Below are 13,366 nucleotides of genomic sequence, written 5' to 3'. Positions count from 1 at the left end.
GAAAGGGTGGGAATTAGTCTCGAGGATTGTTGGATCAACACAATCCTACTGAATGGCAGAAAAGAGGAAAAAATTGTCTTCACCTAGGTGGCACTGAAACTTTGAAATGCTGTTGAAATGAGTTGTGGTGACTCGATCACCAAGTTTGAGGACAGCAAAAGACTAGGTTTTTTTAAGATATTAAAGAAATTAAGGAACTGAGTGGGCACAGGAGAGTGGCATAAAGATAAAATACCAACATTTACCTAATTGCATCGTGCAGGAGGCACATGGAACTGAATGGTTTACTCCTTTTTAAAATGTTTTTATAGAGGTTATAAAAGTTCTGATCAAATGACCTGCTTTTTACTGATGATCTCTTTCACTAAAACATTCTTAAAAGTCTTTCTCCTCCCCTACTTCAATACAGATCTTAGTTATTCCTTTCTAGGTGAAATTGTATTTACATCCCACAGCAAGTCTCCGTACTAAGAGCCCATGAAATATGAACACATTTCTATGATGTAACTAAACATACATTTTACCTGACATGCTGCAGTCTAAGATACTTTTCAATTCATGCAAGTCTTTTATTTATACCCAAACTATTCATTTAAAGCAACTTTAGATCTAAAGTAGCAGATCTTATTCTGTTTCATAATACAACCAGTATTGGATGCCATCATCCTTAAATAAAACTGCATACCAAGGGAAAGCGGCAAAATAATTAAATCATGGACCATTGTGGCACTGCACAAGTTGGGAACAACGTTTCAGTTATCTCATGTCTGCACATAACAACATACAACAAATAGTTTTAGAAAAAGTAGTGTTTGTTTTGAGACAGAAAATAGTTGCAGGGATATGCCATTTCGCCCATTAAGCCATCACCACCAAGCAATATAATCATGGCTGATCATCTAAAATCAGTACCCCGTTCCTGCTTTTTTCCCCCATATCCCTTGATTCAGTTAGCCCTAAGAGCAATATCCAACTCTCTCTTGAAAACATCCAGTAAATTGGCCTCCACTGCCTTCTGTGACAGAGAATTCCACATTTGGTTAGAAACCCAATTCCAATTGGCATATTTGCTATTTTTCCCCCATTATGAAACAAATAGAATTGGGGGTTTTCTCAATTATTCATGATCTAAAAAGAATGCGCTGATCTTATGGGTGTGGAATAAAAACTATTAAAAACAACAAATTCTCCATCAAGATATGTTGATCATCCATTTAAAATGAAAATAAACTTTTCAGAAATGAAAGAGGGGCTTAAATTAGAATGGGAAATAAAGAAATGGCAGAAGAGTTGAATATTTTTTTTGCATCAGTCTTCACAGTGGAAGACACCAGCAACTTAGAAACATAGAAACATAGAAAATAGGTGCAGGAGTAGGCCATTCGGCCCTTCGAGCCTGCACCACCATTCAATATGATCATGGCTGATCATTCAGCTCAGTAGCCTGTACCTGCCTTCTCTCCATACCCCCTGATCCCTTTAGCAAAAAGGGCCACATCTAACTCCCTCTTAAATATAGCCAATGAACTGGCCTCAACTACCTTCTGTGGCAGAAAATTCCACAGACTCACCACACTCTGTGTGAAGAAATGTTTTCTCATCTCGGTCCTAAAAGACTTCCCCCTTATCCTTAAGCTGTGACCCCTGGTTCTGGACTCTCCCAACATCGGGAACAATCTTCCCACATCTAGCCTCTCCAACCCCTTAAGAATTTTATATGTTTCTATAAGATCCCCCCTCAGTCTTCTAAATTCCAGCGAGTACAAGCCCAGTCTATCTAGTCTTTCCTCATATGCAAGTCCCGCCATCCCAGGGATCAATCTGGTGAACCTTCTCTGTACTCCCTCTAAGGCAAGAACGTCTTTCCTCAGGTTAGGAGACCAAAACTGCACACAGTACTCCAGGTGCGGTCTCACCAAGGCCCTGTACAACTGCAGCAGAACCTCCCTGCTCCTAAACTCAAATCCTCTTGCTATGAATGCCAACATACCATTCGCTTTCTTCACTGCCTGCTGCACCTGCATGCTTGCTTTCAATGACTGGTGCACCATGACACCCAGGTCACGTTGCATCTCCCCTTCTCCCAACTTGCCTGAAATTCAAGAGGATCAAGGCGTGGAAGTTAGTGGAGTGACTATTACAGAGAAGGTGCTTGGGAAGCTGAAAGGGCTGAAGGTGGATGTTACCTGGACTGGATGGACTGCACTCCAGGGTTCTAAAAGAGCGGCTTTAGATTGTGCAGGCATCAATACTGATATTTCAAGAATCACTAGAGTCAGGAGTGGTTCCAAACGATTGGAAAATTACCAATATTGTACAAGGGAGCAAAGCAGAATAGTGGGAACTACAGGCCAGTTTTTCTGACTTCAGTGGTTGGTAAGATGTTAGAGTCCATTATAAGGGATGAGGTTACAGAGTACTTAGAAGTTCATGATAAAATAGGCCAAAGTCAGCATGGTTTTGTGAAGGGGAGATCTTGCCTGATGAATCTTATGGAATTATTTAAAGTAGGAAATAGCAGGACAGACAAAGGAGAGTCAGTGGATGTTGTTTACCTAGATTTTCAGAAAGCCTTTGATGAGGTGCCACACACAAGACTGCGAAGGAAGATGAGAGTCCATGGTATCAAAGGGCAGATACTAGCATGGACAGCAGGTTGGCTGGATGGCAGAAGGCAAAAAGGGGGCTTTTTCTGGTTGGCTGCCTCTGACGAACGGAGTTCCGCAGGGTTCAGCGCTGGGGCCACTACTCTTCACATTGTATATTAATGATTTGGACGAGGGTATTGAAGGCTTTGTGGCCAAGTTTGCAGATGAACAAAAATAGGTGGAGGGGCAGGTGATGTAGAGAAAGCAGGGACTCTGCAGAAGGACTTGGACAGGTTGGGAGAGTGGGCAGATGGAATATAGTGTAGCAAAGTGTGGAGTCATGCATTTTGGCAGTAGGAATAAAGGCGTACATTATTTTCTAAATGGGGAGAGAATCCAGAAATCGGAGGTGCAAAGGAACTTGTGGGTGCTGGTGCAGGATTCCCAAAAGGTTAATTTGCAAGAAAAGCAAAGATAGCAAATGCAATGCTAGCATTTATTTCAAGAGGGCTAGAATACAAAAACAGAGATGCAATGCTGAGGCTCTATAAGGAACTGGTCAAGCCGCATTTGGAATACAGTGAGCAATTTTGGGCACCATATTTGAGCATGTGCTGGCTCTGGAGAGGTCCAGGAGGTTTATAAGAATGATCCTTTATTAATATGGGTGTCAGGGGTCATGGGGAGAAGACAGGAGAGTGGTTAGGAGGGAGATAGATCAGCCAAGATTGAATGGTAGAGTAGACTTGATGGGCTGAATGGCCTAATTCTCCTCTCACACGACATGATTTTGAAGGGGAAAGTAGTTGTGCAATTCCATGATAAAACAGACTAATAGCAAATGCCTGAAACGGCATAATTGGCTTGGAAAAATTGGATCAGAAGCACTACAGTGGTATCTTTAACCAAAGGCTGCCGTTTATATGTCCAACCATTTTACAAGCATCTCTTGAAATATTTGTTCTAATTTAATTAAACTAATACCACTGACAAATTATCATCCTGAAAGTTTACAAGTTTAAAATTTAATGTTCTCCATGAACAATTAGGTAGCATAGAAATAGAGTTCATTTAAAACTCAGCAAGTCTTGGTATTCACAAAATAACAAAGCTTCCTCAAAAAAAACCAAATGTCTCATTTATTTTGCAGTAATAATGTTTGTTGGTTAACTAAATATTCCATTGGTACTTCCATGGCTTGTGACTGCTACCAGCTAATAAAATGCAAACCAAAGCATTTTCAAAGGCAAAGCTATGGCTAAGTCAGTCACAAGAACAGGGATGAAGGTGTCTGATGTAGGCCACTTCTGGCTTCCACTTTTCCTTTGGGAAAAGGAAATGCTTTGCACCTCTTGATAAAGCAATGTGAAAGCTATTAATCTTTGCAAGGCCATCAGAAAACAGATTTCTCTGTTATCCTTAAACACTACCACCATACATAAGAAAACAAGTCAAATTAACAGCATCGAAAAGGATCTAAGACGCCAATATTTGAGGAAGTGAAAGATAAAATCTAGTCCTTCCTTTTTCCAGGTATTATATTCATGCACACGTGATAGATAAACTAAATTGGAACATTGAAATGTCTTTGCATCAATAACATATCTGACAAATTACCTTCGCAAGTCATTTTAGAAACAAAAATCAATCAAGAGCTAAAAAAAGATATCACTCAAAATAACTTGAAACTGCTGGTGTAAAAATAAAGCAAGGTTTCCTCCATGTTTGTTTTTGCGATAAACAAACTACAGTACTTTATGGAATTATATTTTTGTGTGAACTATTTAATATTCCATAACCTTGGGTCACTGTGGTGAGAAATGTTCTGCACAATAGATTAAATTAGTATATACTGGATAGGCACCCAATGGAGAGAAGATTAGACTTTATTGCCTTCCATCACAGTAAGGAATGTGGAATCCGCTGTGGTGGATGTTTATGTTAACTTTTATGTAGTTATGTGTCTTGGTGCTTTTTTTTAAGTATGGCTGTATGGTAAATCGAATTTCACTGTACCTTAATTGGTACACGTGACAATAAAATACCTTTGAACCTTTGAATGAGTGAGATGTATGGATGATTACAGGGTGCAATGTCAACGTCACAAACTCATCACAGGCAGAAAATGGCAAATCGAGTTTAATATGAACAAGTGTAAGATGTACAACTTTGGGAGGTCAAATGCAAGGGGAAAACATACAATTAATGGTATGACCCTTAACAGTATTGATGTGCAAAAGGATCTTGGGGTCCAAGTCCATCACCTCTTGAAAGTGGCAACACAAGTAGAAAGAGTGGTAAAGGCTGGGATATGGTATGCTTGCCTTCAACCTTCAGGGCATTGAGGAGAAGAGCCAAGAGGTCATGATGCAGCTTTATAGGACTTTGGTTAGGTTGCATTTGGAAGATTGTATGCAATTCCGGTTGCCCCATTACAGGTAGGATGTGGAGTCTATGGAAAGAGTGCAGAGGAGGTTAAACATGCCTGGATAAGAGGGTATTAGCTACAGGAAGAGGTTGGACAGACTTGGATTAGTTACTCGGGAACACTGGAGACTGTTGGTAGACCTAATAGAAGTATATAAAATTGTGAAAGGAATATGTTCCAACTCTTTGCCCCATTTTCCAAGATTGAAATATCAGAAAGTGCCTGGAATATGCTGTCAGGATTGGTGGTGGAAGGCTGATACAACATCGGCATTTAAGAGACCTTTGGATAAGCACATAGATATTCAGGGGATTGGGGGATATGGATTATGCCCAGGCAGATAAGGATTGATCTTGGTATAATTTTTGGCACAGAAATTGTTGACCGAATGACTCATTCCTGAGCTACACAGTTCTGTTTGAATGTGGAGGACAGTAAAATTCCCTTCTCTCTCTCCCTTCCACTGCCATTTTTGGTTCTGGTCTGTGGGGTTAGTATTCGTGGCATAATTCAAGAATTTGTAAAAACATTAAATTCTGCTGATTGTTTGTGATCTATTTATCAGTCAAAGCATATTTAGAAACCAAATTTTATGCATAAAGGAGCAATAAAACCTTACTTTCTGCCTTGACCATATTTTATTGCATAACATTAAGGTTTATTGCTGTACAAATATTTTGTTTGCCCTCTTGTGAATAGACAATAGCAAATGTCTTAAATAGGTTTTTTCTTTGTTTACATAGATCCTAAAAAGTGAAAAAATTCAACAGTTGGCCATTGGTGGGGGTGGCTGCAGAACAGGTGGTGCTGGACATCGCCACTGCCCGCCAACTTCACAAGAAAATGAAACCAGGAAGGTTGAGCAATCGATGGTGCTGGCACTATCTCCCATTTTGCTCACACCTCTCAATAAACTTGAAATTCACTCCTATAACATGGAGCAGAATGCTGGAATGGCGAGGCAGCTGGTGTCAAGGTATGAATGCAACTGACTACTTGTTGCACCTTTTCATTGCCAGCAATGTGCTAACTAGTATCCCTTTCCCCAAATACACGCCCCAAAGGTTTTATTGCATGTGGAGAGTCTGGAGTGGGGAAAATGCTAAAGAAGGGAAAGGAGGTACAGGAGTCCCACATTGGTGGGCCAGAGGGTCATAGATGCAATCAGGATTGGGAAAGCAACTGAAAGCATTGGAATGGAATCAAATGGAAATCCAGCAGCTGATGCAGATGTGGGTGAGGGAAAGGGTGGGTATTGGGTAGAGGAAGGAATCAACAGAAGACTGCCCCTTAAGTTCCTGAAGAGGATGGAAAGACTGGGACATCACTGGCACACTTCAGGCTCGGGAAGAGAATGCTTAACAACCTAGATATCCAGTGTTATGATCCTTAAAATAAAAACCCATATTCAATTGCTTAACACCATTATGAAGCTAAATTTCTTTGTACATATTCTATTTCAGAATCATCTGCAAGCTTAATAAATTAAGAGAAATGTATGTATGTGTGACTGCTGAGACTTGTGTCACTCAACCAAATTACAAGGGGCTGAGAATTCTAAATGCAGTAATTTTGGTTCTTATCATATCATATCATATATATACAGCCGGAAACAGGCCTTGTCGGCCTTCCAAGTCCGTGCCGCCCAGTGATCCCCGTACATTAACACTATCCTACACCCACTAGGGACAATTTTTACATTTACCCAGCCAATTAACCTACATACCTGTACGTCTTTGGAGTGTGGGAGCAAACCGAAGATCTCGGAGAAAACCCACGCAGGTCACGGGGAGAACGTACAAACTCCTTACAGTGCAGCACCCGTAGTCAGGATCGAACCTGAGTCTCCGGCGCTGCATTCGCTGTAAAGCAGCAACTCTACCGCTGCGCTACCGTGCCGCCCTTGAAAGTTAAAGTCCGTGATACCATCATAGAAATCATGGCATATAATCCTGCACTTCAGTTCATTTGCACTTTTTAATCGTCCATTTTCACTACCCTTTTCTGCTAAATTCTACTTCCCCACTTCCCTTCCTCCCCCCCCCACCCCACTCTGTTTACATTTATATCACGTGAGTTACTACAACAAGCATATCCATCCTTGGAAAATGAGTGTCCCTTTCTGTGCCAGACTATAAATTCCTGCTAAGACAACAATAAATAGTGTTGGTTAGGGGGGAGTTCACTTCCCGTTGAATACAGTTTTGAACTCTCGCCTACATGAAGATTTCAAACTGTCAAACATGCAGCTCAACAACAGATCATTAGGAACCCAGTGCTGTGATCTCTTTGCAAATCAATTCTCCATAAAGCTTGTGAAGATTGCTTCTCTTCACCAATCCTCCTCTCTGACAACCCACTATTTGACTACATACAATTAAATGGTGCTTCGGATACAGCTAACTTAGTTATGTGCATTTCTCCTGTGGCTCCTCCTAGTGATGTGCATCAATAAACGCCGATGTAGCAGGTCAAAAAAATATGACCCACAGAATATAAAATTAAGATAACCCCACTAGCTAGATTAAAAAGGTGAAAATCTGAATGAAGCTCGAAGTTGAAGCCCGTTTTGATTTGCTCTTGCAGGACACAAATAGGAATATTAGACCGCTCGCCAATATCTTTGCACACTCTCCCTCTTGTCCTACCCCCTCTCCCCTCGTCAATAAAGATATACTTTTTCTCCTCCTAAACTATGCTCTGAAAGCTATCATTCAATTTTAGACTATTACATTTATCCTATTACATTTATCATCAAAATGTACCTTATTTTTTTCCTGAACTACTTATGACAGTCAGGAATTACTGTAGTTGGTGTACACTTTCCATTTCATTAAGCTATTCTTCAATTTCAGCCTCCAGCCCATTCTTCCATTATCCATTGATTGTTTAGAGCATGATGCTTTGCGATATCCATCTTTCCTATCTTTCTGGACTTTCACAAATCTACCTAAAGGCCGATCATTAGTTTTGACATTAGCTTCTGCAAAATGTCACACCTTTTCTACACCTCTCGCCTTCCCTGCAGAACATAAAAATGTTTCATTTGCTAACTGTCAAACGAATTAAAAACTAGAGGCATAAGACTGTCATGATTATATATTGAACTGCCACATTGTAGCTGTTAGACTAATGAATTTTAAAAAAGGAATCCAGCACCAACAGTTTCCCACCCCATCCACCCTTCCAATCACTACCTCCATCAACTGCCTTTACAGAAATACCCCTAGGATTGCAAATAGTGATAAGTGGGAAAAGAAAATATTCAAAATCAATCCAATCACCCAGGCATAATGTAAGTTAAAATAAAGCCAAACCTGATCTATGAAAAGCACTGCAAGAATAATTCTAGTTTTTGCCTTTGGCTTCATACTCTAAAAGTCAAACATTAATTCAGAAAGTATAGGAATTACATGCTTTCATGGCCAGTCAAGAATATTTTTTAAACTTACACGGAACTCAGCCATGTTAATACCTTGTTAAATGGTTAATACCTTGTTTGTTGCATTAACATTTAGAACCAAAATTTACCTTGTAAACAATTCCTCACTATTTGGTGATTACCAAATCGGTAGGCAAAAACACTTAATTGAGGAAAGCTGAAAATCTCAGAAGTGAGTTTGGCTTTAAAGCTGATTCTTCTTGTGATATTTATATGATGCAGAAAGCATCTAACAATCTGAAGAAAAAACAACTGTTCCAACTGCCAAGGGGATGCTTAAAACCTCCACTGAAATATCTTAATTTGCATTCTGTGACTAAACTAAACATGCAAATATTCTCAGAATGTCCAAGATATAATTGAAGCTCTAAACAGCATTCTAAATGGTTGGTAACGTTGGGCTTGGAATTTTCTTGCAATGTTTGCAGCTTTTGCCGTTGAAAGAGATCCCGTTGCTTTTAATAAGGACCATAATACATAAACGTTCAGAAAATCTTGTAGTATTTATGAACAGGTAAACGCTCCCAGGTGCGTAAAGGCTTCTCCACCCATTTTATTCTGGATGATATCCCCTCCGCTTTCCCAGACAACAGGAATAGAACATTATCTCAGCTGAACGTTTCCCGAGAATTCCAACTGCGGCATCTTTTCCATGCATCTCTAAAAGTTAGAGCTGCCGTGTGAACCAGCAGAGACCAGGCAATTCAGCGAGCGAGAGGTCAATGTGCTCAGTTTAACTCGGTATCACAGCCATTTATTGGAGATGTGAAGTCCCCAGACCTGATCCAATCGCCGGGACATTTAAATCGTTCAACTTCGTTGAAACTTTAGACTTAAAGCTGGAGTTAACCTAGGCTTGCACTTTACTGAGCAAAATTACCCACCGAGCGCGCATGTTACTAACAAACCGAGCACCCAAAGCGCTCCATTCCGAAAACAGAATGTAGTGCCAGCTAGGTCGCTGCAAGTATCAAGTAATGTCTTGCTGTTTCGTTACATCATTGGTACAGCTGCAATTTGCACGATAATACAGTTAATAAGTAACATTCAAGGCACTTCAAGGCACCTTTAAATTTCCAAATTTATCATTTATTTGCAAAAATAGATAGAGTTTATACTTAAAAATGAAGCAAACTAAAAAGTACCACTTCTGACTTCCCAGCACTTCTGTGCTCCCACGTGATGGACAGGTCGATTTAAGTAACGGGTCGCGTTGAAAGAGATCTTGCAAATTTCACTTCATGAATCGGATGTTATATTTTACAGCCACATTGTGTTACTTAAAACGCTGAATAATGTAGGTTCCCCAAATCACAGTGTGTGACATACCTGCAAAACGTACATATTCTGACAATAATAGTACCATTCTCACATTTATTACACCAGGTTATACTATAATCATTAAAGTGCTGCAATGGGCCAGATTATATTTTGTGCCAATAAGTCCGCTGCACTAGCCCGATGAAAATAAACTGTAAGGCAAGGCACCACATCAAAATTACACTTTAAAAAATAAACAAGATAGACGGGTGGATCGATCGACAGACTCGATTGCTCCATTCCAGGCAGGTCGTTTCCGAGAGGGAGGAAGATTGCAGTTTCAGCACTTCATGTTGCAGAATACCGCAGAGCTTGGAAATGAAGGCAAAAAAAAGCCCTGCCGGCTCCCTGTCGGAAAACACGCCGGAATGTACCATGCACTCGACTCCGGGACTCAGCGTGCTTCACCGAACTGACGATGCTCTCTACTTACGCGATGCTGCCAGTCCCACACTGGCGTTACTGCTGCTGATGCAAATCCAGAAGAGCGCCGTTATCCTGCGCAGAAGGAACCCAAACATCGTCCACTTCATTCACAGCTGGTTACAAAATATGAGGAAGGGTGGGAAGAGATTAAATAAAAAACGGGGCAAGGACTAAATAATGACAGCAGCAGCTTCCTTCCCTCCGTCCGCTTTACGTCGGAGCAAATGATCACTGTGTCAGGGGGAGCTGGCTGAGTGGAGCGGGAGGCTGGTGCTGTTTGCTGTTTGCTGCACTCTCTCTCTCTCTCTCTCTCTCTCTCTGTCAGCCTGGTGCGCGAGTGTGTGAGTGAGTGGAGATGTTGCCAGTGCTGTGCACCGCTTGCGCTTGCACCCTCTGCTCTTGTCTGTTCTGCCTGCCCGGCGCGCGCTCCCTCCCTCCCCCCTCCCCGGGCTAGGCCCCGCCCACCTCGCCGGCCACCGCTACCGGGGGGATCCTCTCACACACACTCTCTCACAACCCGCGCTACCCCATCGCAATTGCACACTTTTTTTTAAAAACAATCCCATTGCAATAAAATTAAATACAGGGTTACCAGGTGCAAGGTGGATAAGGGAGGAGGGAGGCAGGCAGGCGAAGTAGTGAACCAGGTTTTGGGGTTGGTGTTTCTCCCCCTCTGACTGTAGATGGTCGCGTCCCCGGGCCGCCCCTATCGCGGGCTGAAGGCAGCGCGCCGCCGCCAGTTGTCCGCGCGGTCCTGCCGCCCGCCTGCCCTGCACTTCCGCCGCCTTACCCTCACCTGCTGATTAAAATTTGACCGCAGTGTGTGCTGCATCGACTCCGTTAGTGCGTTCAAGTTGCGCACACCGGGAACAGAGGGACCGCACAAAGAGAACAGCACAGTGATTACTGATTTAAGTGGGTGGGGTGGGTGGGGCAACAAGTCCAACTAGAGCAAAAAAAAAGTGCCCATTCAACATTTCTGGCGCATCTCAGTAAATGTCGCGTCGCGTCGCTGTACGCATTGCTCCATTGCAAGCAACTATTCCGTGTGTGTGGGAACACTGATCAGCGGAGAGAGCCACATTTGAAATACCTTTTCGGACACTGGTGAAATGCGATACTAAATAAGTGTGCGGCAAGAACAAAGTCCACAGTAGTCTAGGTATTTCCCCCACATACAAAACATGCATACACGGTTCCCCCACACCACATACAACAAATATGCATTTATGAAATATGTCAAGAAGCGAAGTGAGAGTCTGGAAACAGCGTCGATTTGACATAAACTGGCATCACAAATCTCACTCTCGAGTTTGTTATCAGATAGAAGAGCGCCGATAACGAAACAAAACAAAACAGGTGCCAATATGGGAATTACTTAATGATTGTTTTCAACTTATTAGCGTGCAAATAACACGAGAAAGTATTTAACATTCAGTTTGAACCAGGGAAACGGTGTGAACCGGAGGAGGTTATCTTAAACAAAAAAACACCTTTGCTCATTTAGCGCGTTTGATTGGGTATCAGGCTTTTTTTGGTTCATTTGCGGATAGGTGGTGATATTATGTCAGGCCTGTTCTTTACAGCATTTTGATTTTGTTTTCGGGAAATAATAATGTCTGCAAATTAGTGTATCGGCCCTGTGTGATAGTTATATAAGGACATTGTTTTCACAGGAAAAGATTTGTCAACGAACTTTTATCTTTGGAAAACTTTAAAACTAACCCCACCCCGACACCAAGTATTGGCAAATTCTTGAAAAAGGTTTATATAATTTACAAAGATTTTCTTTTCTTCATAAAGAAGGTAATTTCTCAAAGAGGCTTTGCTCAAAACATCCGGAGACTTTCATAAACTTCACTAAAATCAATTTGGTTTGAGTTTCAATTTGGAGAGATATAACATGGAAACTGGTCCTGCAGCCCATCAAGTCTATGCCAACCATCGATCACCTGTTCACAATTGTTCTTTATTATCCCACTTTCTCATCTACTCCCAACATACTAGGGGCAATTTTTACTGAGGGAATGATGTTGACAGCTCACAATAGCAAGGAATAAAATGTGCCCTCGTTTTTAATTTTATTTTCACAAGATCAGAGCTGTGCCTTCACGTCTCGCTGTTCAATATCATTTTGCAGAACACAGAAGAGCTGGAGAAACTCAGTGGGTTAGGCAGCATCGGTGGGGAACATGAATAGGTGTTTCATTCCTATGGGTTTAGAAAATAGACAATAGACAATAGGTGCAGGAGTAGGCCATTCAGCCCTTCGAGCCAGCACCACCATTCAATGCGATCATGGCTGATCTCTCTCAATCAGTACCCCGTTCCTGCCTTCTCCCCATACCCCCTCACTCCGCTATCCTTAAGAGCTCTATCCAGCTCTCTCTTGAAAGCATCCAATGAACTGGCCTCCACTGCCTTCTGAGGCAGAGAATTCCACACCTTCACCACCCTCTGACTGAAAAAGTTCTTCCTCATCTCCGTTCTAAATGGCCTACCCCTTATTCTTAAACTGTGGCCCCTTGTTCTGGACTCCCCCAACATTGGGAACATGTTATCTGCCTCTAATGTGTCCAATCCCCTAATTATCTTATATGTTTCAATAAGATTCCCCCTCATCCTTCTAAATTCCAGTGTATACGAGCCCAATCACTCCAGCCTTTCAACATACGACAGCCCCGCCATTCCGGGAATTAACCTAGTGAACCTACGCTGCACGCCCTCCATAGCAAGAATATCCTTCCTCAAATTTGGAGACCAAAACTGCACACAGTAGTCCAGGTGCGGTCTCACCAGGGCCCGGTACAACTGTAGAAGGACCTCTTTGCTCCTATACTCAACTCCTCTTGTTACGAAGGCCAACATTCCATTGGCTTTCTTCACTGCCTGCTGTACCTGCATGCTTCCTTTCATTGACTGATGCACTAGGACACCCAGATCTCGTTGAACTCCCCCTCCTCCTAACTTGACACCATTCAGATAATAATCTGCCTTTCTATTCTTACTTCCAAAGTGAATAACCTCACACTTATCTACATTAAACTGCATCTGCCATGTATCCGCCCACTCACACAACCTGTCCAAGTCACCCTGCAGCCTTATTGCATCTTCCTCACAATTCACACTACCCCCCAACTTAGTATCATCTGCAAATTTGCT

At 41.9% G+C, this 13,366-nt stretch overlaps 1 protein-coding gene across 1 annotated transcript in view; it reads right to left on the bottom strand.

Moving 5' to 3' along the window:
* The window catches only part of LOC144604190 (contactin-associated protein-like 2), a 1,366,128-nt gene extending 1,355,517 nt beyond the window's left edge, over nucleotides 1-10,611 (bottom strand). The window contains exon 1 of the mRNA XM_078418400.1: nucleotides 10,212-10,611. Coding sequence (XP_078274526.1) covers nucleotides 10,212-10,311 — 100 coding nt within the window. The 5' untranslated portion in view covers nucleotides 10,312-10,611. The remainder of the gene's footprint in view (nucleotides 1-10,211) is intronic.
* Between the last annotated feature and the right edge of the window lie 2,755 nt (nucleotides 10,612-13,366).

Source organism: Rhinoraja longicauda, chromosome 2, assembly GCF_053455715.1.
Source record: "Rhinoraja longicauda isolate Sanriku21f chromosome 2, sRhiLon1.1, whole genome shotgun sequence".
In the NCBI taxonomy this organism is placed as follows: domain Eukaryota; kingdom Metazoa; phylum Chordata; class Chondrichthyes; order Rajiformes; family Arhynchobatidae; genus Rhinoraja; species Rhinoraja longicauda.
Note: the sequence above shows the minus strand (reverse complement) of the source record. Positions and strands in the feature narration are given on the sequence as shown.